The sequence below is a fragment of the Cyclopterus lumpus genome, chromosome 8 (genome assembly GCF_009769545.1).
Source record: "Cyclopterus lumpus isolate fCycLum1 chromosome 8, fCycLum1.pri, whole genome shotgun sequence".
In the NCBI taxonomy this organism is placed as follows: domain Eukaryota; kingdom Metazoa; phylum Chordata; class Actinopteri; order Perciformes; family Cyclopteridae; genus Cyclopterus; species Cyclopterus lumpus.
Genome location: NC_046973.1, coordinates 12,281,607 through 12,306,178, shown reverse-complemented (window position 1 = coordinate 12,306,178; position 24,572 = coordinate 12,281,607). Strand labels below are relative to the sequence as shown.

Genomic DNA, 24,572 nt, shown 5'->3' with positions numbered 1-24,572 from the left:
GTAATACACTGTATGAATCAAGAGATTTCGGCAGCTCACTGAGATACGTGGCTGTTGAACCCTTTTCCCAGCTTGCAAGCTTGAATAAACGGAAAGACAACTTTGATTCCTTCGAAGACTGTTTGTTGCAATTGAATATTTGAACAACAAGTCTCCTCCTAATCAAACATAGAAATCTTCCACCAGAGTGTACAGATTGTAAAGCCCTCTGAGGCAAATTTGTGATATTGGGCTATACAAAATAAACTGAATTGAATTGAATATAAACCTCCACACACAATTCAAAATAAAAGAATTATATTTGAAATGAAAACGAAGAAAGCAGAGTTGTCATTTTTAGTTTGACTGTAAAAATAATTTACAGTCAATAGTTGGAGTAAATTCATGAGCAAGAACAGCTGATGTGGTGACGTCATCAAGTTAGCTGCTGTTCCAACTGCAGAAAGACCGTCCTGCGTCCTCCCGTCCTCTGGAGTCTGGACTCCAGAGTCCAAACTTCCAAGTCCAGACTCCAAAAGAACACAAGTCTGTACTCAGCGTACTTTAGATTGAGAAACGGCCATGTATACAAACTGAACCACGCCCCTTTCCGTCAGGGGTGGGAAAACCGCAGCTCTTCAGCCCCTCCCCCCTTTTCTTTTCTTCTAAAATGGGCGTTGCATCTTATTATGTCGCCTGCAAGCGCTAATCATGATTTGCAGAGCCCCGCCCTCAGTAGACTGTCAATGGATAATGAAAAAAAGAGAAAAGTCACGGAGAAAAATATAAAGTTTATTTTCGCGTGGACATATTAAATTACTTGACCTGTATGCTTGATATGTGGCGAGAAATTAGCAAACAACAAAAGATGTAATGTTGAAAGACACTTCCAGAACGAGCTCACAGCATTTGCTGAACAGTATCAGGCTGCAGACGAGCGAAGAAGAGCGATTTCTCAACTGCTGCAGCAAACTGAGCAAAGTAAATATACTTTCACGAAGTGGATCAAGTCTCCAAACTCAACTACTGCTGCTTGTTCTGTGGCATCTCATTAATATAATGTGCGTCCGTTAGTGAAAACGTATCCCTCCTCGGGAGCGTTTCATAACTCTTCCGTTTTCGGTACTATAGTCTAAAACTTAGTATAAAGATATTTGTTTTAAAATAGAAACGTAGTAATGTGGACATTCTCAGAGTTATTTTATTTAAATAAGTTATTTAAATAAATGGGGAGCAAGTGGGGGTTCAGCGTCTTGCTAAAGGAAACTTTAACATGAGAACAGTGGGAAGGACAGGAATCGAACCTGCTCCCTTGTGGTTACAGCCTGCATGTGGGCCACAAATATGGGGACAGGTCAAGGCCTCCATATGCCAGTGTGTTTTTTGTTCTCCTCTTCATCAGACCTTGATATTGTTATAACAGGTAAAATTGCAATGCAACGTTCTAGAATTTCATAAATACAACCAACTATAGTTTTTGTATATGTAATATGACTATATATACAACTTTATAAGCTGTGATATCAAATAGCTTTTTCGACTCCAGACGTATTTTATTTGGTGGAAAATAGGGCAAAATGGCTCTTTGGATAGGAATTGTTTCCGACCTCTGGTCTAGAAAGTTCTATATAGGATTATAAAGTGAGCTTTTTAGCAATTTTATTATTATTATTATTTCTAATGCATGACTTTTTATTGTAACATTATTTCTGCACTGTAGTATTGCTACTTTTAGTCCAGAAAACCCATTTGAGTATTACTTATTCTACCATCGGTTGAAACACAGCAATAAAGGAACGGGACAAGCGAGTCGATTTATTTTTGATATTTGGTTTCAGCGCCAGTAGGTAGCGATAAAGCGCCACTGTGTTTTAACACCGACCGCTCAGAAGAAAAAAAGAAAAGAAATCTCGCGCGACGTCGGTTGTGTAGCAGCCACAAACAGGAAGAAAACATCCAGCTCTTACCTAAGCGGGGAGAGCTTTCGGCTAGCTTAGCAGCCCGTGTAGCACTACCACAGGAATGACACGGCATTGAGGGTCGCGAACGAACTGGTGTTTGGTCATGCTGTGTCCGGAGTAGCGGCCGTATCCGCCACATACTCCGGGAATATCTCCCTCCTCGACTTTCCTCCGGTCCGAGTGTTGAAACGAGGTATGTTAGCTTCGCAACCGACCGTTCGCTAGCAATACCTAGGGTTAGCCTGGTTGCTGTTGGAGCTTTATTCTATCGTTTTAGTTATACACGTGGACGTGGAGGTCATACGTACGATTACTAGCTGCTAGTAATTCAAGCAGACCTCCACAATAGGACTCTGGTTGATAACATGAAGCGTTATAATGATAGTTTGGGGTACATGGGTAATGTAGTCAGAACTAATAAGCTCGTTTATGTGGATTGTCCGCTCGTGACATTGTGACTAATTTAACTCGGACTGGTTTTGGGTGAAATCATTTCGGTTTTTTTCGAGTCTGCATGCTGTCAAAGAGACAATGCATTCTCTGCAGACGTTTTTTGTGTGCCGTCACCCTAATAACCTGGAGAGGAGATGGCACCATTCACTCCTGATTTGGTGTCTCTTCACTTTTTTATAGTGTGTGAATCTGTCATAAATAACATGTCAGTAGACGTAGAATAAATGCTCTGACACACCATATTTCTAAATGCTGTGCTCCCACCACTACATGAAGCAACATGTGATAATTAGCTTCCTTGCATTGTAGTGGATCTCTAGTGACACATTTTGATGTCATTATGGCCCCAAACAATAAATCAATTAATCGTATTGCACCCTTATTACTATTATACATTTTATATACAAATTTAAATGACTCAGAAAATGTAATTATAAAAGCCTTAACTGAGCCAACACAGATACAAGGATTTTATTCTTGTTTCTGGAAACAATGGAACAAGTGTTTGTATGGTTGTTTTTTTTAACCACAAGTGACTTTTTAATTGCAATGATTGTACCTGTGTCCTCGTATTGTATTGTATTGTATTTTATATATTGTTGTTTTTGTGTTTGTTGCTTTATGGACCCATGAGTCTGGAATAAAAGAAATATATAGTAGTACAAAAAAGAGTTTCAGTACAGATTGAGGCTGCAACTAATGGTTTAAAAACGGTGTACCAGACCTTGTGGTGACGTTTTTAAAAGCATGCTTCAACTCAAATGATAATTTGTGTTGCAAAGAATCACCCAGTGTTGCCTTGAATTCCCGATGATTTAAGTAAATGGGGGAAGCGTTAAACAACAGGCGAAACTACATCAAAACACCCATTAACAAACCTTTCTCCACTCTCTGTTGGTCCCTGCAGGTGTGAATGAGTGACGTGGTGCCTCCCACAGCTCTCAGTGACGTCCAGCTACGCTTCCTCTGCCACGATGACATAGAGAATGTCAAGTTGCTCTGTGGGGATTGGTTCCCAATCGAGTAAGAGTCATAGCTCGGCGTGCAGAGGGCAGCCCCTGTCGGGAGTTGTCGGCGTTTGAAACAATTTCTCACATTTTCATCCAAGTCCGAAAGTACTATTTGTCATTGAACATTTGTACATACGTTGGAGGGTAAAACATTTTAAAGCATAAAATCGTGCTTATTTACTGCACTTGTGCACCCACATTAGTTGACGATGGCAAATACTCAGTACTTTTTACTTGTGAAGTACTTATTTCACACAAATATGTATGTGTATATATCTCCAGACTTTTGAGACAGTTAGAAGCTCAGAAACAACTAAATTAAACAACCAATTTCTGGTCATCTTCACTCATGCTGCTGACGTGCTAGCGTACAGCTCATAGTTTCCTGGTAGAACTTGCACTTAGGAACTGGTTCCGCATAATTGGATTCAATCTACATAAAGTGTATTTTGCATGCGCTGAGCCCCTGTAAAGGCCATCAGTTAAACGCCTGTAAGGGAGCCCATTATTTTTGACTGGGTGACAGACGCCGATACAGACCCGCGCGTGAACCCGTCTGATCTTCGCCTGCAGGTACCCAGACTCATGGTATCAGGACATCACCTCCAACAAGAAGTTCTTCTCCCTCGCGGCCACCTTCAGAGGGGGCATCGTGGGAATGATTGTGGCCGAGATCAAAGGCCGGACCAAAGTACACAAAGAGGTACGATGCGCATCCCCGTTCCAAAACACACAAACGCACACATAGCAAAGAAAATGTGCCGAAATGTACAATTTTAAATGCTTGATGCCTGCTTGATTCTTAAAATAAAAAAAAATTTACTTTTCTTTTTCTTTTATCATGTACTGTTGACGTTTTGTGTGGAGGTACTCTTGACGAAAGACTGTTTTTGAGAATACATCGGCGTGGCAAATGAATCGCTCAAGACAACGGACTTAACTTGTGTTATAAAACAAACGGGATTCAGTAGCGGAACACTTCCATTGGGCTGATATCTGAGATCTGCTCCTCACTTCAGGCCTCAGGTTATCATAAGCCGTACACTAAGTGGAAGGAGCGCCCGGTGTCTTAACGTCATTTCCCTTTGGAAGAGTCTTTGCCTTTTCGAATATCTGCCTTCCAAGTGGGTCATTTGCCTGGGCAAATATTAAAGACGGTGTGATGAGGGAGCACACAGAAGCTCATTCAGTGGTACAGCAAATGAGCAAATTGAAAGATCCTTTTGAGAGGATTAAAACATGTAAATACCAAATTTAATGTAGTTTTTCATTTTAAAAGGGAAAAAAAGGAATTTGCATCTTAATCTGCGTTTTTCTCTGTGTGGTGTGTGTGTGTTTAGGATGGAGACATCCTGGCCTCCAGTTTCCCTGTGGACACACAGGTAGCCTACATCCTGAGCCTGGGAGTGGTCAAAGAGTTCAGGAAACATGGCATAGGTACCTTTCCCCCACCGGCTCTCACACTCACACAAACTTGTTGCATTGGATATACATCGCTGTGGACACTAGCTCCAACCTGCACAAGCACCTCTACAGCCTGCAGAAACTGCTGAATCCCACAGGAAGTTGGTCGTTGTAGTGTTATCAGATCTTCATCCTATATATTTTATAATTAAGCCAACAAGGGCAGACTTTAAATTCAAATGTGAAAGCACACATCAGTGATTTGCATGTCCCACAGGGTTTTACCTTACTCGACCCACTTCATCATGACGCTTTGAGGTGTGTTTGAAACTCTGGCTCCAGCGCGTCGGTCGGTCGACCTTCACTCGCTCTGCGCCGGATGCAGCATTGCTATATTTTGATGTACAAGGCCGTTCTAGGCAAGTTGGCCATGCAGCTCTGAGTTTGTATTTGTTCAGAATGTTTCTAGTCTCAGGCCCAATAATCAGCTCTGCTTAGAGGTGCCACCTTTGCGGACTGAGTCTGTTTTATTTTGGCTCTTGGTCTTGGAATGACCTGCAGACCAGCTGAAATCTAAACTCCCTCATCTCTGCAACCAGTTAAAAAAACAAAAAAGTTGACCGACGCTTTTACCATGAATTGTTCTCGTTACGATAGATTTCGTCAGGTTTTTAAAATGTAATCTCTTCTGTTTTGTTGATGGGTAATGTAAAGGTTAAATAAAAAGGAAAGTCCAGTGGCCAACATAAATTGAGTTAATTGTGGTTGCGCTCTCCTTTCTACGAATGCAGGCTCCCTACTGCTGGACAGTCTGAAGGAGCACATCTCAACCACGGCCCAGGACCACTGTAAGGCCATCTATCTGCATGTGCTCACCACCAACAACACTGCCATCCACTTCTACGAGAACAGGGACTTCAGGCAGCACCACTACCTGCCCTACTACTACTCCATACGAGGCGTCCTCAAAGATGGATTCACATACGTGCTCTACATCAACGGGGGTCATCCGCCCTGGACAATATTATATCCTTTTTGTGGGAGCAGGAATGAGAAGAAGCTTGCTCGATAATATACACACACACACTGATATTTCCACACACGTGTGTCATGCTGTCTGTGTGGACGTTCTTCAGCGCGAGGGAAGAAGACACAAAGCTGGCAATTTGTCACGATTGCAAGTCCGAAATTAAGCCGCGTATGAACAACCTAAAAAACATTTGAAACAGTTTGGACTAGAAACGTTTTTTCAAGGAGATGCTTTTACAGCACTAAAAATAGATATTAGAGAAGGAGTTTAACTGCATGACACCAGGTCTAAGATGCTTGTTTTTTGGGGATTAATTAATCAAATAATTGTAATTACATTTATTTTAAATTAAATAAAATCTACCGATGACCGGTTTGTTTTTCATCAAAGCAGATGCAATCATTTATTTCCTAATAATTTTACTTGGTGTGTTTTATGCAAATAGCCACTATAGATGGCAATAACAAAGTAAAACAATAACATTTCTCCGAAATCGTAATTGTCAGACTTTTAAAGAAATCGGAAGGAGACAGATTCAGCCAAGGAAATTACAATGGGTTCATCTCTAAATATAAACGCTCCCATTTTCCTTGACTTCCTGTCCCACTGACTATATCCAGCACATCGGTTCCACCCTGGCCAGCCTGAGCCCCTGCTCCATCCCTCAGAGGCTGTACCGGCAGGCCCAGTCCCTGCTGCGCTCTCTGCTGCCCTGGTCCAACATCGCCTCCAAGACCGGCATACAGTACAGCAGAACAATGTGACGACGACAAGGTCGGCGGGAGTTGTGGTGACGGCAGCGTACTTTTGTATTCCGTTTTTTTCCTGTCCATGAATCGATGTTTGTTTTACCTCCATTGTCTCTCTTCCCGTTTCTTCCTGTTTGTTTTGTTTTTTTTTGTTTCAGGAGTGCAACCGATTTTCATCAGTCTTCCCCTGCACACACACTTGCATCCTCGTACCGGCGTTCCACGCCCGATTTCCGATACGCATTTGTCACTGTTCCCCTCGAGATTTGGGTTTGCCCGGCCACAGGTCTGCTTAACAGGGTTGTCGCATTGCAATGTTGGATTTTTACACTGACCTGGTAAAACCGTGGGATTTATTCCCTGTATATACTACTACACTATCCCATAGTTACTAAAGTAACCTGTGTAGTTGTGTACACTAAAGCCGAGCAGTGTCGGTCCTGCTTTCTCCCGAAGGCAGCAGAGGAACTGGTACATATAAACTGGGGATGGCAAACACAGGTCGTAGCTTTGATGTGAAAAGGGTGTAGCACGCACACAGACACACACACACTGGGAACCCGACAGAGACTAAAGGTCTCTGTCTATCTTTCTGTCTCCTCTCCTCCTGTCCACTGTCACAGAGACTATGTATACTGTTTGTATATTATATATACTAAGCTAATATATACATTTATCTTATGTATGTCTGTTCTATGCTGTCGGTAGGCCTAGTTCAAAGATAACCCACCCTGTCCCCTTTTTTTGAGTGGAAACTGAATCCAGAGTCAATTTCACTTTGTAAAGTAGAGACTCAAGAACACGCTAAATTAAATTGGTCCTTGATTCTAGCTACGCTAACGGGCTAAAAGGGTAGAGCAAAGCTAATTATACGCAGGAAACGTTGGGACACGATGTAGATGGGGTGATATGAAAAAGAAATCCTCCCTTTTTTTAAAATTTGATTTTAGATATTGTCTGATTCGCTGTTTGCAATAACTTGATCTGGACTTGTGGCATCGGTACCGAAACATATAAACATGTTGTAGCATGTTTCGCAGCGTGCATACACCTCACATACCGTGCAGTTCGGTCTGAAAGTCTTGCATAAATATGTCCGGGCCTTTCTACATTGTTTCTAAATGTTGCCTGTGTGTAGTTCATGCAAGAGTGGGGTGGGGGAGTTGCTCAGGTCCTTATTTTAGAGGTTTTAAATGGCTTCAGCCCTGTCCCGTCTGCTCCATGGCTGTAAAATTGCTGCTAATGTAGAGAAATGTCCACTTGTTTTTCCAGATTTTTTTAAAAACACGGCCAAGATCAGATTTTTATTTAGGCCTGTCGTAAGAGATGAGAAATATTAAAGTAATGCACCCCCCCAAACACACACTGTCACGTGAGAGTGTGTGTGAGTGAGAGTGAGAGTGAGAGTGAGAGTGAGAGTGAGTGTGAGTGAGAATAGTTATGCACACAGGGTCTGAATTTAGCACCCGGCTCGTGCCACATGCTGGTCCGGACTGAAAGACCAGTGAATAAACTTGGCCTGACATGTTGACTGTGAGTTTGTCAGTGAGTAACATTGTAGTTTCTCTCTTGCGTTCTGTTGCACCGGATCAAATGTGCATGTCAGTGAGCAGATAGATTTGATCCAGGACATGGCACTGGAAAGGGTCTGGTATCCGTGTGGAAAACAAAATGTGCGTTCGTTGTAAAAAGGTTTCTTGAGTCAACCGGTCCTGTTGCAGGTAACTCAAAAATAAATTTAAGACATTGTGTATGCAATAAATTTGTTTTATTTGACTGATTGTAAAGACTGAGTTATTGTGACTTTTCTTGCTGTATTTTATTATCTTTATTATTGTTTTTACAATTTTATTTTTTACATTGTTATAAACCTGAGCCTTGTTTTCATTCACTATATGCCAACTGTTTGTCTTAAAGGGGCACTCTGGAGATTTAATACTGAGCTTCATTACATTTGGTGAGACCCACCCAGTGTATCAACAACCCTTTTACATTCCATCTTTTCTTTATCTAGAACCCACCCAGGGCAGTCTCATCAAGACACCTTTTATATTTCATTTTTTTAAAATCTAGAATCCACCCAAGGAGGTCTATCAAGAACCCTTTTATTTTCCAAGGGTTTCATCCAGAATCCACCCAGTGTATTAAGAACCCTTTTACATGCCATCGTTTTTATCTAGATCCCACCCAGGTTTTTTAAATCTTGAATCCACCCAAGGGTTTTTATCTAGAACCCACCCAGTGTATCAAGAACCCTTTTACAGTCCAATGGTTTTTATCTAGAACCCCACCCAAGAGTTTTTATCTAGAACCCACCCATACTATCAAGAATCCTTGAACTCCAAAAAGGGGTCTTTTGATGAAAAGGGTCCTTTGTGGAACCCATAATGTCACAAAGTAGCCTGTTTGTCATATCACATTGTATACCACTGGCTTCAATGGTGGCCTGCCCGTTTTTGATATATTGTAAAAGGCTTCCATTGTGTCCTTTCCACCATCTGCTGCGAGACAGACCTAATACCGGCATTAGCATCCTGCCCAAGCAATGCATCTCAAGAACCTCAGGACTTGTTGAGAAAGGAAGACATTTGGTAGTTTATTTTCCATTAAGCCATTATTTTCCTGTCGTAATCTGATATTAAAAGGCCAAGAGAATCATCATTTGTGGCAATTGTTGTGCTGCTGTCCAACACCCATCTACAACCCTAGCCAGTATAGAAGACCAACTAAAACTATAAATAATCCACCCAATTGATGGAATCTTTCAGTCTGAGTTTTCACACCTTAGCTTTTCTTCTCTGTGTTTTTTAGGTGCATGTTGGAAGTCAACCATAGTCCTCTTTCACAAGGCGTGTATTCTGTTTGTGCCTAACCTCTGTCCAGGTGAAGGGCATATGGGAGGCAGTTATATCTCTGGCTCACCCTTTGTTCCTGCTAACGCCTCCCCTCTCTTTGTTTTTTTCCCTCATGAGTTGCACAAAAGGGATCAGCAGTCTGCTGGTGATAAAAGGGACCAATTAAAAAAGGAAGTCCACCGTAGTCATTGCACAGCTGCATTATTTCAGCTGTAATTTCTGTAGCTACGTGTTGTGTTTTTATTAGCGTACCATTACACACAGTAATTTGTCACCGTAGAAACAGATTTACAGAAATCATTAAACGGAAGGAAACAAATCCAGGTCCCATTTCTTTCAGCTTAAATGCAGGAATGTCTCCCTCTGCTGAATGAGGGCAGGTGCTTCCCATGTGCCACTTTTCCAGTTCAACCAGTTTAAATACGGGGTTATTTATTTTCGAGTAAAGTTACATTCTTGTCATTTCATGTGCCTCCTAGCTACAGGTAGGACAGATGCACCAACACAAACTGTCTATAAGTTATAAGGAAATAAAGACATCTTAAAGTAACTCATTCAAGACGATTTCTGCCCGTCCATCGGTTGTCCTGTTTTCTTATGTTTTGATTAAAAGCTCCGGCCCGTACCAGCAATTAGAATAAGCACCTGGTTCTAGGATGCCAGGTTCCCCCAGCTGTCTACTTCCAGCACTCGCATCAGCCAGCCTCAGCATCTTGGGGCGGGGGCTACCTCTTTCCTTCCCGGGCCTCTGGCTCAACCTTCAAGCTCACTGTAACAAGATCACCTTCTTTAACAATGATCAACAATGATAGTTGTTCCTCATATCAGAGAAATATAGTGATGTTTTAATTATACTATCATTCACTCATCTATCCATCTATCTATCGATGTATTTACATTCATATTTCAGAAGGAACAGCATTTAACGCTGTTTTAAATGTATTCCCAGAAAGAATATTCTATCCACTGCACAATAAATATTTTTAAATGACTTGCCATGATAATTGTCTGTTTAAAAAAAAGAAAAAAAGATTATGTTCCCAGTGGGACTGGGCATAATCAATTGCCATTATTATTTACGGTGCGCCGCGTGTCTTTGGGCGGCACTGTGGCGTCCGTTACGGTAAAGAGCTAACAGGTGACGCTGCTGTGTGGGAGCCACGCCCATTGAGAGAGAGAGAGAGAGAGAGAGAGAGAGAGAGAGAGCGCTGCGGTGAGTCGGGGGGGGGGGGGTCAGTGAAACCTCACACAACGAGTCTTACTGCTGCGGAGTAAACACACACACACACACACACACACACAACAACCAACTCCACACAAAGTTGTCCTTCGGTCTGCGGTGAAGTTGTTGGAGGTAAACAAGGTGAGTGATGCTCTCGGACACAAAACAATGTGGGTTTTAGGATGAGGTCTCGTAGTAAAGACTTTGGTTTACGGAACGCCATCAATCATGTTTTGTAGCGAAAGTGGAGAACGTCGCTTTCTCTTTGCAACTTTTTATTGGTGTTCAAGTCCACTGATTTCCACGCGCTTCCTTTTTCCATTACGTGGTTGTGTTTTCCTGAGCTCTCGCGCTTCCTCGGGAGGGGGGGGGGGGGTGCACACAAGCAAGCAGCAGCAGTCAACAACAGACAGAAAGAGAGTTTGTGTTAACGTGTATGTGCGTGCGCATGCGTGCATTCAAAGGGTGTTCTCTCAACACAAACCTCATTTCGAGTTAATGAAGACGAGCTTCGCGGGCGCTTCATATGAATGTGTGTGTGTGCGTGTGCAGTTAATAAGTGTAAGAGTATTTGTTTAATTGGAAAAATATTTTTTTACACTTTTTGGGGAGAAAAAGGCACACATTTTGATGCGTGTATATTCATCACTCCTGTCCCCTTATGTCAGCGGCTCCTTATACCTGGGAAGTGTTTGTGTGCGCGCGCGCGTTAACCACACAGGATAACAGAGGCGGATGGGAAATGCCTTGTTTTGCCTTAGTTCTGGTACAGGCCTGTCGTTGGTTCCAGACTTCTAATCAAGAGCTGTGGGGAGGGTTGAGGGATGGGGGATGGGGAATGGGGGGGGTCATGACATAGTTTCAGTCAGGATGTGGCTCACTCTAAAAGTTTGAAGTGCCCTCCTCCTCACCAGGTCTGAACATCACCAGGCTGCTTGTGACAGATTCCTCACGGCTGAACTGGGTTGTTGTTACTCCGTGTCTTAGCTTTGTTCTGGGGCGGACTTCAAGGCTAAAATCACATTTTGACAGCGCATATTTATTCATTCCAGCAGACTTGAGCGTGTAAACAAATAAGCCATAATAGCCTTTTAACAAACGCATTCACCCGTTTTAAAATAACACGCACGTGCATTGTATTCTGGGATCGCCCCTTCATCATTTGCGTGAAATTGCCATAATTAGAGTTTCCATTGTTGATGGCCAAAATTGTGTGTTGTAATATTACAGTGACCTTTGACCACCAAATTCTTAACATTTCAAATCTGAGTGCGAGTGGCCGTTACCGTCAAGTTTGAGGAACATTTTGCTCCATGCTTAGGCTGGTCAACAGGCCTATATCGATATAACATCGGCAATTTCTTGACATAGCCTCTATGACAATTTCTTGACATAGATTTCGCATACCGTATTATGGCGTACGTGTTGTCCTCGTTTTAAAGGCTGCATTACAGTAAAGTGAAGTCATTTAGGAAATTCCCATCTCCAGAGATATTGCGTTCACGAGAACGGACGGAAAACCAGAAAACATCATGCGTCCGGCTGATAGAAGCACGTTGCTGTTTGATGGCAAAGCTTGCTGGTTCGTTCATTAGGTGAAAACCGCTTCCCAACCAGAGAGACTCAATGTGAATATGCCGATGACGCGGGACGATAAAGCAGCGATGATCATCCAACTTTGCATGTCGATAAATGCACACAAGAGACCAGCTAAGAGAAGAACCCAACAGGAAATCAAGAGGCTGTGTGCAGCTGGTTAGCTGGTTGATTATGCGGTGAGAGAACAGTGATGAGGAGCAAGCAGCTTTTTCAGTGACAACGCGCATGAATTTAGAGTCGCAGTGAACTGAGAAACACATTTCCCCAGTTTCAACCCTGGGTTTCTTATTCACTTATCTCTGTATGCCAAAGATATGTCCAAGAAATCTTTATAAAAATCCCCATCAGATCCCTGTCTTTTTCCTTCTGTAACATGTTTTTAAATGTTTGACTCATCCTGTCCTCAGGGGGGTTTAAGAAAGAGAAAAATCCAAATGAGAGTCCATTTTAAAACAACTCTGACTCTTTGAGCACCGAGCATCATGTAAACACAGAGCCCACCTCCTCTCCTTTCATTTCCAACACCATGTGGCTGAGGTTTAATTCCTACAAGAGAAACGTTATGCTCATCCCTGCAGCCCTCTATTTGCCATATATATGCAGGGAGTTTGCACAATTGCAGCCGTCCATTTTCAGTGTCAAATTAATTGTCAAGAGTTTAGATAATCAGCCAAGAGGTTTTAGTCATTATTCTAAGTAAAACATTTTTTTTTTTCACGATATAATTGAAGTTGTTTTAGTTCTTTTTTTTATATACGTAACAGAATAACAATTGAAGTAATCACCTGATCCTTTGAGGTGAGAAGCCACGGTTATCTATGTGAATTCCTGTTTCAGTGTTTCTTTTTGTAACGTCTCTTTCTGGAGCAGAACTCCTTCAGCTGTAGCTCTGAGGTTTCTTACCAGCAGAGGTGTCATATTACTCAGTTGGACAGAGAGAGAGAGGGGAGGGGGGGGGGGGGGCATTCCTCTGCTCGTTCAACACATCCACATGTAGTAAAGTAGAAGTGAGCTTCATGATGCACAAGAGGAGGGCCGGACACAAACACCAGATCAGGTTTCATTGTGTTATGGAGTGTGTGTCGTCCTTGGTTTGGTATGACCCGTTACTCATGGTAGCTAATGTTAGCTTTAAAAAAAGAAATCTTACGATGCAACTGTTTGATAATTTTTTTTAAACATTAGCTTCATCCTATCATTCTCACATGTGGCCTCAGGGGCCCGAGTCTAAAAGTTCCGTAGTCTCACTTTAAGCTTTTGTATCATTTTTTATCAGTGCGACGCTGCGTGAACTTTGACTCGAACTTTGACTCGCACTTGGTGTAATGTGTTTTTCAGTGTGCACCATGTGAAGGGGTCATAGTCTGCAGTAGGAATCCCCCTGCAGCTATAGGAGGGTTTCAAACATGAAAAGAAGCACGGCCGCCGTCGGACTGCAAATGATCCAGACTGGACTGTCGGTTCACGGCTGTAAAAGTGTTGAAACTAACAACGTCAAGGTTCTGATATTCTTAAGCTGCTTTACTGCCACGTGGTGGGAATAAGAACGTTTATTGGTGTGTTCATAGCATTTTGTGTGACGTTTTATTTAGTTTTTAGGAGTTGTGGGTTGAACTGCCTCTGCTGGTGTCTTGGTTCGTCTCCCTTACTCGGTCCATCGGCCTGACTTGACATGAGTCAATGTAAAAGAAAAGGCAATGATTCCACAACCCTGTCGGAAAAAAACTACGGGAAGGGTTGTTTGGGCATGTTGAAATTGAGTAAAGCTTTTGAAAGTGAAATGAGGACACGTTGAGGTTCATCTGCTGCAGTTTAAAAGTGGCACCAACCTTTTAACTCCTCCTTAACTGCTCATCTGCTCCTTCGTTGCTTGGTGAGGATCATTAGTATCCTGTCGGAGAAGCTTCCTTTACCTCAACACAGTGTTTTTCACACTCGCTCATCTCAGTGTGCCCGTTCTGCCAATGCACCAGTACCCCCCCCCCCCCAAACAACCAAACCACACCCTCAGCTCCTGAATCACTTCCCCTCTGTGGCGATTGCACAGGATGAGATGCGGCCGCTTCCTTTTTCCTGCTGTATCCAGGAAGTGGGGATTATCAGGCTGGGTCGTGACACCCTGAGGAGGGAAATGGGGAGACGGTATGAGAAGGGAACTTGGTGTAACGCACATTGTCTTCCTGATGCTGCAGCACAGATAGGTGAGCGGCGTGCTCGTTGCCTCCCACGTTGCTGTTGTTGGACTCTCAATGAATGCAAAAACATCACAGGACAACAGACTGAGCAACAGCTGGCAAGTCTTAAGTCTTAATAGCTGCGAATTAGCACATGCTTCTTTTATCCAGCTTGTATGGTGGAGAAAATTTAGACTCATGCTCTCCACACTCTGCTATTATGAATTTCAGCTTTTAAGACCAAAAGCCAAAGGGATTCACAGAGCGTCTCTCCGTGTGACGGGAATCATTATGCTTTGTTTCAAGTCGGCTCAAAGGAGTTTAATTTCCATGAAAACAAAGGTTAATAACAAATGATGAGGCACTAAACAAAATAGTTTGATCAAAGGCCGTGCTTTGACTCTTCACTGAGCGCACCTGTGTGAATAAATCACCTGATCAAATGAACCAACTTTTGATTTTATGTTTGAAATGAATCATCCTCAACCGTAGACTTTTTTTTCTCAATCATACATATTGATGACTAAAGAAACACCATTTGAGGTTAAATGAAGAAGCCAGTTTGGAGCGGCTCAGAATCACAGGGCGGTTTCACACATTATTTTTCAGTGATGGAAACGGCCTCGGCGAAAGTCTGCGCTTCGGGTTTTGTGTTTAGCGCTTCTGAACTGCTTTTGGTTTGTTCCACATACAAATATTGATGAAGCATTTCAGAGATGGAGAGAAAATGGTGCTAATAGTGTAGCTTAGTCTAAACGACCAAACCGTCTTTGTTTCTTGCGGTCTGTGCGGAACGTCTGGTCGTTCATACTCATTGTGGTCGAAGCTTCCCCAACAACAGACCCCTTCTCTTCTGTATTCTTATTCTCTTGTTGGAGACTAGTCTACTTATTTAGAAGTGATCTGGCTGACAACCGTTTGCTCTGAGCCAATCAATGCGCCGTGGCCTGCGTGTTCCTACAACATCTTGGAGGTGCGCGGGTCGGGGCTCGGACCCTTTCACATAACCTTCGCCCACACGTCGGCCAGAGCGCGATAACCGTGTAATGAAAACGGTTTGAAGATGGTTTGAAAAATATGGTTTTGGCAAGAAAGGATCCGCCTTGTGAATATGACGTCACATTCTCGTTGTAACTCTGGGGAAAAACACAAGATAATTCTTCTTCTGTGACTCCAAGAGCAGGTAATCTTTACTGTCAGGCTAATATATGTTTTCGTTTTAAAACAAAAACAATCTCCGTCCACACGGGTGTTTCAGCATCGTTTTCTAAATGATCTCTGTCCAAGCAGTAACCATTGAAATCGAATATCACATGACGCGTGACGGTGTAAACGGGAAGCAGATTTTCTACACACTGCAGTTGGTTTAGTTGCAGAAAATATTGCGGAAGAAGAACGCCAACGTCAAAAAGAGGGACGAGATGTCTTCGCTTAACCCGATGACGAGGTTGAACTGTTGCTATTTGTTTTCATACGGAAAAGTGCCATCAGAAGAGAGTCGGTGACACATCACCATCACATAGGAGCTAAGATGTGCGGTAAACTCACATCAGAGTTTATGTTTTGAAAACGAGCTGGATCCCAGTTCTCTGGAACGGTGAATGCAAATGGACACGGCATGTGTGTGTGTGTGGGTGTGTTCAGGCCTCATGAACGTGCGCATGAATGAAACGCAGGACGGATTTTGCATTGACGCACTTCGGAGGACGAGTCATCAAATTGTAGGATAAGGACCATTTCTTCTCTGTCACACATGCATGACACATTTAAGCCTTGCAGACAGGGGACCACACACACACACACACATATGCACCCCCACGCACACTTACCAAGCACACAGAGGGCTCAATGTAATGGGCTGTGTGTACGGTCAATGCGTTCTGCCGCCGGCGCTCGACCCCGGCTGCATGATGTGTTTAAAGCAGCTCCTCTCATTCTCTGCGCCAGACTTCTCCATAACCTGCTGTCAACTAGCTGCTTCACCAAAGAGACGCCACCATGGCCGGGGCGAGCCATCAGCGGCGGAGGAGGCTCAAAGTCCTCTTTCTTGGTGAAAACGTGACGTGTTCACCACTTTGCTGACATTTTAAGGATCAAACGGTTATTTTGAGTATAGAAATCGATAATGAGAATATAAATTCGGTGCGCTCCTACACTTAATGTGTAAAATTGGTGGAGTTCCCCTTTTAACTTAGAAGAACCATACCGGGTTTTGTTTTTTAATGTTTTGGATGTTTTATGTAATTTTCATTGACTGTTATGATGTTCACTCTGCACACATGACATCTATTCTTAGGGGTCGTCGTCTGTTGCTCTCAAGGTCTCTTCCTTTTATGGCGGGGGGGTTCCCTTGCCGATGCAAGGGTCCTGGGACAGAGTGAACACATTGTTTAACCCTCTGAGACAAATTTGTGATTTTTGGCGATGAAATTAATTAAAATTGAATCTGGGCTAAATTGAGGGAGGTAATTAAACTAGATTAAGCCAAGCTAAGCTAACCTGTAGCTTCACATTTACTGTGCGGACAGAGTGGTGCCTCTCTTCTCCATCAGATCCGTATTTCCCAAAATCTTGAACTTTCCTTTAGGTAAAATAATGTAGCGTGGAGTTTAGAAACATCCTCCATTGCCTGGAGGAGGTTGTCTCCCACAGTAATATAATTACATTGAGACTCTCCTCTCTCTGTCTCATATTCAACTCTCTTTCCTTCCGTTTCCTTCGGGTCATCTCGTCCTTGTTGACCTTTCCTCTCCGTTCTGTATCCCCCCCGGAAGCGAACAAGGAACTGAGTGAAGGCGGGAGAGAGACGGAGGACAGGGAACCTAAAAGGCTGGAGGAGATGAGAGGGGATGTTAAGTGTCAGTTCCTCCCACGGCTTCCGCACTCCCTTTTTCTCTCATCACTTTTTTTTTTTTTTTAAAGCAATAAAGAGTTGAGACTCGACAGGCTAAATCTGTCCCGTCCCCGTCATGTTTTCCGGGCCTCCCTCGTGGATCATCGCTTATCTTCCACTTCTCCGTTCTGCCTCCGTTGTTGTTCTCGACCAGCTGTTTGTTTTCTCTCCGTGCCTGTTCATGGTCTTTTGAAATTTCACATCAGCCGGCGTCGTGTTTCTCAGTGCGGTGAAATGGACAGACAGGAAAAGCAGATTTTCTACCCATCAACTACACACAAAACAAAAAACGTCATCTTTTTTCTTTTTGCTTCCTCTGCTGCAGTACCACTCTCCTCCTCGAGCGTCATAAGGGGCAACGTTTTAGCAAAGGAGATGTTCAATAAGTAATATTTGGTTGCAAATAGAAATAAAATGTATATTAACAATCAAAGAAAGCACATAAACTAAAGTATAGGGGACACCAGATTACTGCATACTAATCCAGTTTTTTATATTAATACATTTTAGTATTAGTAGTCCGTTGCTTTGCTTTTCACTGCACTATAAAAGTCCTGCACACAATCATGACTAGAAGATACAAAACATTATTTTGTGCAGTATAACACAGTTACAATGTAATGTTTTTGACAGGATCTGGTTCCTGCAAACGGTTTATTATCGTAAAGATGGACATCTGTCGATAATGGCGCATTTTACGGCTTCTGGCTACGATACGCAATGTAGTTTTGGCAATTGTTTAAAGAACTTGATTTTCACTCCTGGTTTTGAGGTTCAGAGTGTAAACACATTTTATTCGGGGGGAAGAAAAGAAAAAAGTTCCATCTTTCGTCGATCCCTTGCTATTCGTAACTGTCAATATACACCAAATGAAAAATGCTTGTTTCGTCAACTCAAATTGCTTTTAGAAGTTCCCTACCGTCATATAAAACTTATTTTTCTTTACATTTCTGCCGCAAAAGACCTCTTTGTGTTTAGGACATAAAATGTCTTTCATGAACCCATAATACGAATAGCTCCACATGCGATCGCTGACATGGAAACGTCGAGGACTGCCCCTTTACAAACGGCGGCTCCAGGTGAACGGATCTGGTGTCGCAGAAAGTGCCGGACTGAAGCTCTAAACCAGTAAATGGAGTCTGAATGTATTATGCAGCCTCTGCAGAGATTGTGATCATACAGAATAATGGTGTGTGTGTGTGTGTCCGTCCGTCCGTCCCCCACTGGACTGGTATTTGCTGTATCAACACAGCCCCTGGTGTGGGGATTGGAACATTCCATTGAACACAGGCCCAGGTGTGTGTTTAGATGCCGCTCCATATCAACATATACTGTGTACACATAAATACATAATATTGTCGTGCTTGCCATCGTTCCATCCTCCCAACATTATAAACTCATTCCAAAACTCGTACAGCAAGTCAATGTAGCTCAAAATAAAGTCCACTTATCTAGACGTAGTCGGTGAAAGTCACCGAGCTGTGTGAGCCTACGGGTGGTGTTATATGTGTGTGTGTGTGTATGTATGTGTGTGTGTGTGTATGTATGTGTGTATGTGTGTGTGTGTGTATGTGTGTATATACATAAATATATATATATATATATATATATATATGTGTGTGTGTATATGATATTAATGTTATGAACCCAAACACGTTCTGACGTTTGTGGGATTTCCACAACAAGTATGAAGCAGAAATAGTGGTTATTTCTTCCATGGTGGATGGCGGAAGGTATAACTGTTTCCATGGAGAAGTGAATGAATCAAATGAATAAACCACAAATAGTCGGGCGAGTAAAGCGCTGTGAATATTCGTGTGAACGCAGCATTTAACTTGTCTGATATGTTGCGTCTAGCCCTCACAGCGGTGGCGGTGTTAGATGTTCCATGATTATGGTCTGGAATTCCTCATATGCGTTCATGATCATCTCCTGCTCGTCAGCGGAGAAAAAGGAGGCTCTTCCTTTGAGTTTATTTGCCTTTGTGCTGTTAGTAAATCATGGTTTCTGTGATCGACGCTTCCCCCTTTTGAAGTCGGACAGGCACGTGCAACTATCATATAATTATTATTATATTATATAAGTACTGACGTCTGGTTAAAATTAACGAGATTGTTTGAGCGCGGACCAGCCTTTGAGAAACCGGGATGATTTCAATCATCGGGTTAATTTAAGCTGGATAATAGGACATTTGATCGACTTAGTTGAACCACGTACGAGAAATAGGGCCCAGGAGTGTTCGGCCGATCAACTCCTGTGGTTTTTTTTTCAGTCTCTAAAGACTCTGCTTTCCTTATTCCACCACGCATGTTAACACATATTTTAAAGTAGACTATGAATATGAGAAGAAATCAACCAAAACACGGCAGACCTTCACTATGCCCTTTTTTTTTTTTTTTTTTTTTAAAGCAGTAAAGAGTTCAGACTCGACAGGCTAAATCTGTCCCGTCCCCGTCATGTTTTCCGGGCCTCCCTCGTCTATCATCGCTTATCTTCCACTTCTCCGTTCTGCCTCCGTTGTTGTTCTCGACCAGCTGTTTGTTTTCTCTCTGTGCCTGTTCATGGTCTTGTGCTTCCCGTTTCACTCAGATCCCCTCAGTCATTTTAAATTCGATAATCGTGAAGGTGTTTGAGTTGATTCTCATCCCTAAATGCCTGGTAGGAGGTGTCTGTGTGTCTGTCTGCCTCTCCCTCTCCAGGGCAGGAAGCAAGGCGTCCAGAGAGGCTGTGATTACATTAACCCGTCTATCGAGTTAAGATGGATCAGACTCTCTGCTTTGCAACATGTAGCCAGGCTGCCGCTGTGTGTAGCCGCCCGTATGAAGGCTGAGCAAACCTTCTCATGACTGAGACCCACTCAGGATCAGCACTCTCATCTGTGGATCTTTCAAAGAGTCCTAGTCATCAAAGTATTGACATCACGGAGCTGACTCCCTTCCTGCTGCCTCTGTCGTTGTCTCCTTTCATTATATTTGTCTAACAGCCCTCTCTCTCTCTCTCTCTCTCTCCTCTTTGAACAATATATCTGTTACTGAAAGTCCAATCAATGCTTTCCCGTAATTGGTTGATATAGCCTGTGTTGTCATGACAGCGTCGAGGTGAAAGAGGGGACTGTTCTCCCCCGTAGCCGCGTCGGGCCTCGAACTAGCGTTGCTATGGTAACGAGGGTTTCCGAGAATGGCTCCGACGTGTCACCGATTAAGTGTTTCTGGGCTGACTTGTCCAATAAAGTGTGTGTGTGTGTGTGTGTTCGTATTCATATTCGTATTCGTTCGTCACCACAATCAGAGAGGCTCTGAAGTATTTCTTCCGGCTCTCCTTTCCCCAGGTGTTTAACATCTTCTTCAGCGACACTCCCCCCCTCCTGCTCCTTCCTCCCAGCCCTTTGACTCCACCTCCTTCGCGATGTCATCTCAGGCCACGCCCATCCAGGGATCTCACCCCATGACCCCCCCGCTGACCTCTGCAGGATCCCCACGTTCCCCGGTGTCTCCAGGTAAAGGACGATTCTTTTCAGTACTGTTGACTAAATGTACCACACTGTAACCATAACCAGTCTTAAAGGGTGTAAAGTAAAGTAGTGCACTGACTTTTGAAGATACCTTAAGATCAGTTTACTACTGAGCCTGTGAACATAGTTGTGCAATATCGTCAGAAAACACAGTCGAGCTTGAATTCAGAATGTTTTTTAATAAAAAGCCTGCGTTACAAACTGCAGCGTGATATTTGCATCTAATGAAAGATGCTATCAACTTGCAATATGGGAAAGAATCCATCTTTTCCAGAGTTCATAATAAGTCAGATATCTCTGCCTCTGTTCTCTGATTCTGACATTACTCCCTTCTTTTTAAAGTCCCTAAACTCTGTGTATACTAAACCACTGGGTTTATCCCTTCAACGTGGTGATCCTTCAGATACCAGTTAAACCTTATTCCTGATGGCGCAGCACAGACCCAAACCACTGTCCTAGTGTGTGTGTGTCTCATTTGTCATGATGTAACGCACTGTCCTCTGTCCCACCAGAGTCCCTGCTTCCCCCGTCCTGCAGACAAAGGGACCGCTCACCTTCCCCCCTGAGAGGCTACCTCATCCCCAGCCCGCTGCCCACGCGCAGAAACCGGACCTGCTCGGCGTGAGTGCACACACTCTTATTCTCTCCCTGTTGGACACTGCAACACTATAAGTGACGATGACAAAGTAAAAGGAAAAGACTTTGGATGGTTTACTGACTTCCGAGCAGTTGACATGATTGTTGGATCCTTGTAGACCAGCTGCTGTAATCAAACAACAAAAGGATCTGCCGATATTGACAGTTGGACGCGCACTATTTATTTTATTTCTCTCTCACCTTCCACACCCCCGTGCAGGACTGCTCGTGCGTCAGAGGGTCCGGCGTTTACTGGCGTGTGTAAGTGCTTCTCCCGATCAAAGGGCCACGGCTTCATCACGCCGTCCGACGGGGGCAGCGACATCTTCGTCCACATCTCAGAGTGAGTCTGAACGGTGAACTGTTTGTATTAAAGCATCTCATCTTCCATTTGGACTCGCCAATATATGTGACAATGACTGAATGACTAATGGCTGCTTTAATCACTGACCTAAAAGAATGTGTGGGAGTAGAGGGAAACACACACACACACACACACACACACACAGACAGGAGTGGCAGTAGCTGCAGGAGTGTGTAGGAGGACAGCAGAATATCTGATGACGTTCACTGCAGTGCCTTTGTTATCAGCCACAGGCTTTGAAACCCATCACCAGTGGGTGCGTACACACACACACACACACACACACACACACACACACACACCAACACTTTGAACACAGCTGCACAACATGTACTGTGAAACAGCAATAAAGAAAAGTTAATTGAAAAGGGTTTGAATTGACTCGCTCAGTATGATGTGTGCGACGGCCTCTCCACGTGTTCGGTTCTCTGTGGACCAAATTCTGCTGACAGTCTGACGAACACAATGAGTAATGCTGAGTTTAAGTGTGTGTGTGTGTGTGTGTGTGTGTGTGTGTGTGTGTGTGTGTGTGTGTGTGTGTGTGTGTGTGTGTGTGTGTGTGTGTGTGTGTGTGTGTGTGTGTGTGTGTGTGTGTGTGTGTGTGTGTGTGTGTGTGTGTGTGTGTGTGTGTGTGTGTGTGTGTGTGTGTGTGTGTGTGTGTGTGTGTGTGTGTGTGTGTGTGTGTGTGTGTGTGTGTGTGTGAGTGAATATTTTGTATCTGTTGCACGATAAAAAGAGTTGACGTATCTCTCGAACATTTTTATTATAGGTTATATTGGTGTTTTGATGCTTCTTTCCAGTTTTTATTTCATACTTTCATACAAAACATTGTCATAATATAAAACAAATAAGGTCAGGATGTCATTTAAAGGTTATCTGGATAGAAAATCTAGTCTGGTCAAAAATCGTAACTCTTTTTATTATCATGCAGATGTTTCCTCCAGATGTTTAGAACAGACTTGGAGAACACTAAAAGAACAGCAGTAAACGTTGTTTCATGGCACAGGATCACCAGGTATTTGTTTTTAGGGAGCCCTCTAGTGGGATCAACCGGTAACACCCGTTTACCGGTCGTGGGTTCCGCCGGGTGTCTACGCCAATGCAGGGGGGTTAAAGGTCAAGTTGACCTCGGGCAAAGAGACCACTTCATCAACGCTATGTGCAGTTGAACTACAATATCTGAACTCACTGAACATGCACCACAACGGCAGGAGGACCACGGCGACCGCTTTGCTCCCGCTGCTTTATAACCTGTAACTTTGACCCCCCCACCTTTCCTCTCCTCCTCCAGCATCGACGGCGAGTACGTGCCGATGGAAGGCGACGAGGTGAGCTACAAAATCTGCTCCATCCCTCCCAAGCAGGAGAAAATCCAGGCGGTGGATGTGACCATAACCCACCTCAAACCGGGGACCAAGCACGAGACCTGGGCAGGACGCATCGTCAGCAGCTGAGCGCTGTCCCTCGCCGGGGGGAGGGGGGGGGGAAGGGAGTTTTGGTATCGGAGTAGTAGGATGAGGAGGGTTGAATTTGAGGGTCATTTGTGTGCAAAGGAGACGTGACATGATGAATCATCTCATAGTTGACTTATGTGAACATTTTATGGGGGGGGGGGGGGTGGTGGTCTTCCTCTGTTTTACCTGGGAAGTGAGTATACTTTGGGAGAACTGCTAAATGAATAGATATATGATTACTGGGGAACGTTTATCATAGAAGACGTAACATTAGGTTTCCTTGATTTCAGCTCCCTGGAACGTCTTCTTTAGGAGTCTTGCTTCTTCCAGGTGTTTGTGCCTCCTCATCCTGACCGCTCGTCTGTATTGCATCATGTGTGGGCGGCTGTACGAGTTAATTAAAAGCTTTTTCAATCGGTACGTCTTAGTGGCTTTCGCATTTATTCCATTTTTTGGGGATAAATATCTTTGGCAAACTGTGATTAGAGTTGGAGATGAGTGAACTGAGCCAGTGTGTATAAAACGCATGCATTACAAGGGGCAATTTGAGCTTTTAAAAATAAAAAAAAGTTCAACCTCAGATACTCTAATACACTATTACCAAAATACAGTTATGCTGTTTCTCAAAGACAAAAATGATATGTCAGGCTTTTTTAAGGTGACAAAATTTTTTATTATACATGCTATTTTCCTGATTTAGTGATAATAGTGACTTAGGAAGTAGAACTAAGGGAAGTTTTGCATCAAGCAGCTACAATTAAATTGTGTGTGATTATTTAGTGCAGTGACTTAAAATAAGGACTATTATCTCTACCCCTCTTACAATAAGGCAATAGGTGGCCTCCAGACGGCACGTGTCATGACTGCATCAACAGAGCACAGGGGATTGACTTACAAATGGAAGAGTTTGAGAACACTGATTTTAATTGTTTTGTTTCATCATATTTAACATGAACCGTTAACAAAACGCGCACAACAATATTTAGCAGATTCGGTGTCGACATATAACCATCTTCAATGCCACTAAAGTCAAGTGAACATATTTATTTATTTTAATCTGAAATTCAGTGTCACGTGTTTGAAGCAGGGGATCTCATTACCAGACCTGAGATGGACCTCAGTCTGCTGCCCTCCTCTGGCCACTTGTGGTTACTACAACTAGACACAGTTCAGAGGTCATACTGTGTCTTGGGCTCACATCATTTTCACAAAAGAGGATACAAATTAAAGTTTAAAAGAGGAAGTTTAAAAGAGGAATGTCAAATAAGATTTTGTTGG

At 43.2% G+C, this 24,572-nt stretch overlaps 2 protein-coding genes across 2 annotated transcripts; both read left to right on the top strand.

Annotated features, from left to right (window-relative positions):
- Positions 1-1,761: 1,761 nt before the first annotated feature.
- On the top strand, positions 1,762-8,363 carry nat15 (N-acetyltransferase 15 (GCN5-related, putative)). Its single transcript, XM_034539825.1, has 6 exons — positions 1,762-2,133; positions 3,301-3,416; positions 3,977-4,106; positions 4,744-4,840; positions 5,599-5,833; positions 6,445-8,363. Exons 2-6 carry the CDS (start codon positions 3,307-3,309, stop codon positions 6,599-6,601), a joined length of 729 nt encoding a protein of 242 aa, XP_034395716.1. The 5' UTR covers positions 1,762-2,133; positions 3,301-3,306; the 3' UTR covers positions 6,602-8,363.
- Positions 8,364-10,651: 2,288 nt separating this feature from the next.
- Positions 10,652-23,714, top strand: carhsp1 (calcium regulated heat stable protein 1). Its single transcript, XM_034540118.1, has 5 exons — positions 10,652-10,804; positions 20,658-20,825; positions 21,353-21,461; positions 21,697-21,819; positions 23,132-23,714. Exons 2-5 carry the CDS (start codon positions 20,735-20,737, stop codon positions 23,292-23,294), a joined length of 486 nt encoding a protein of 161 aa, XP_034396009.1. The 5' UTR covers positions 10,652-10,804; positions 20,658-20,734; the 3' UTR covers positions 23,295-23,714.
- Positions 23,715-24,572: the final 858 nt, after the last annotated feature.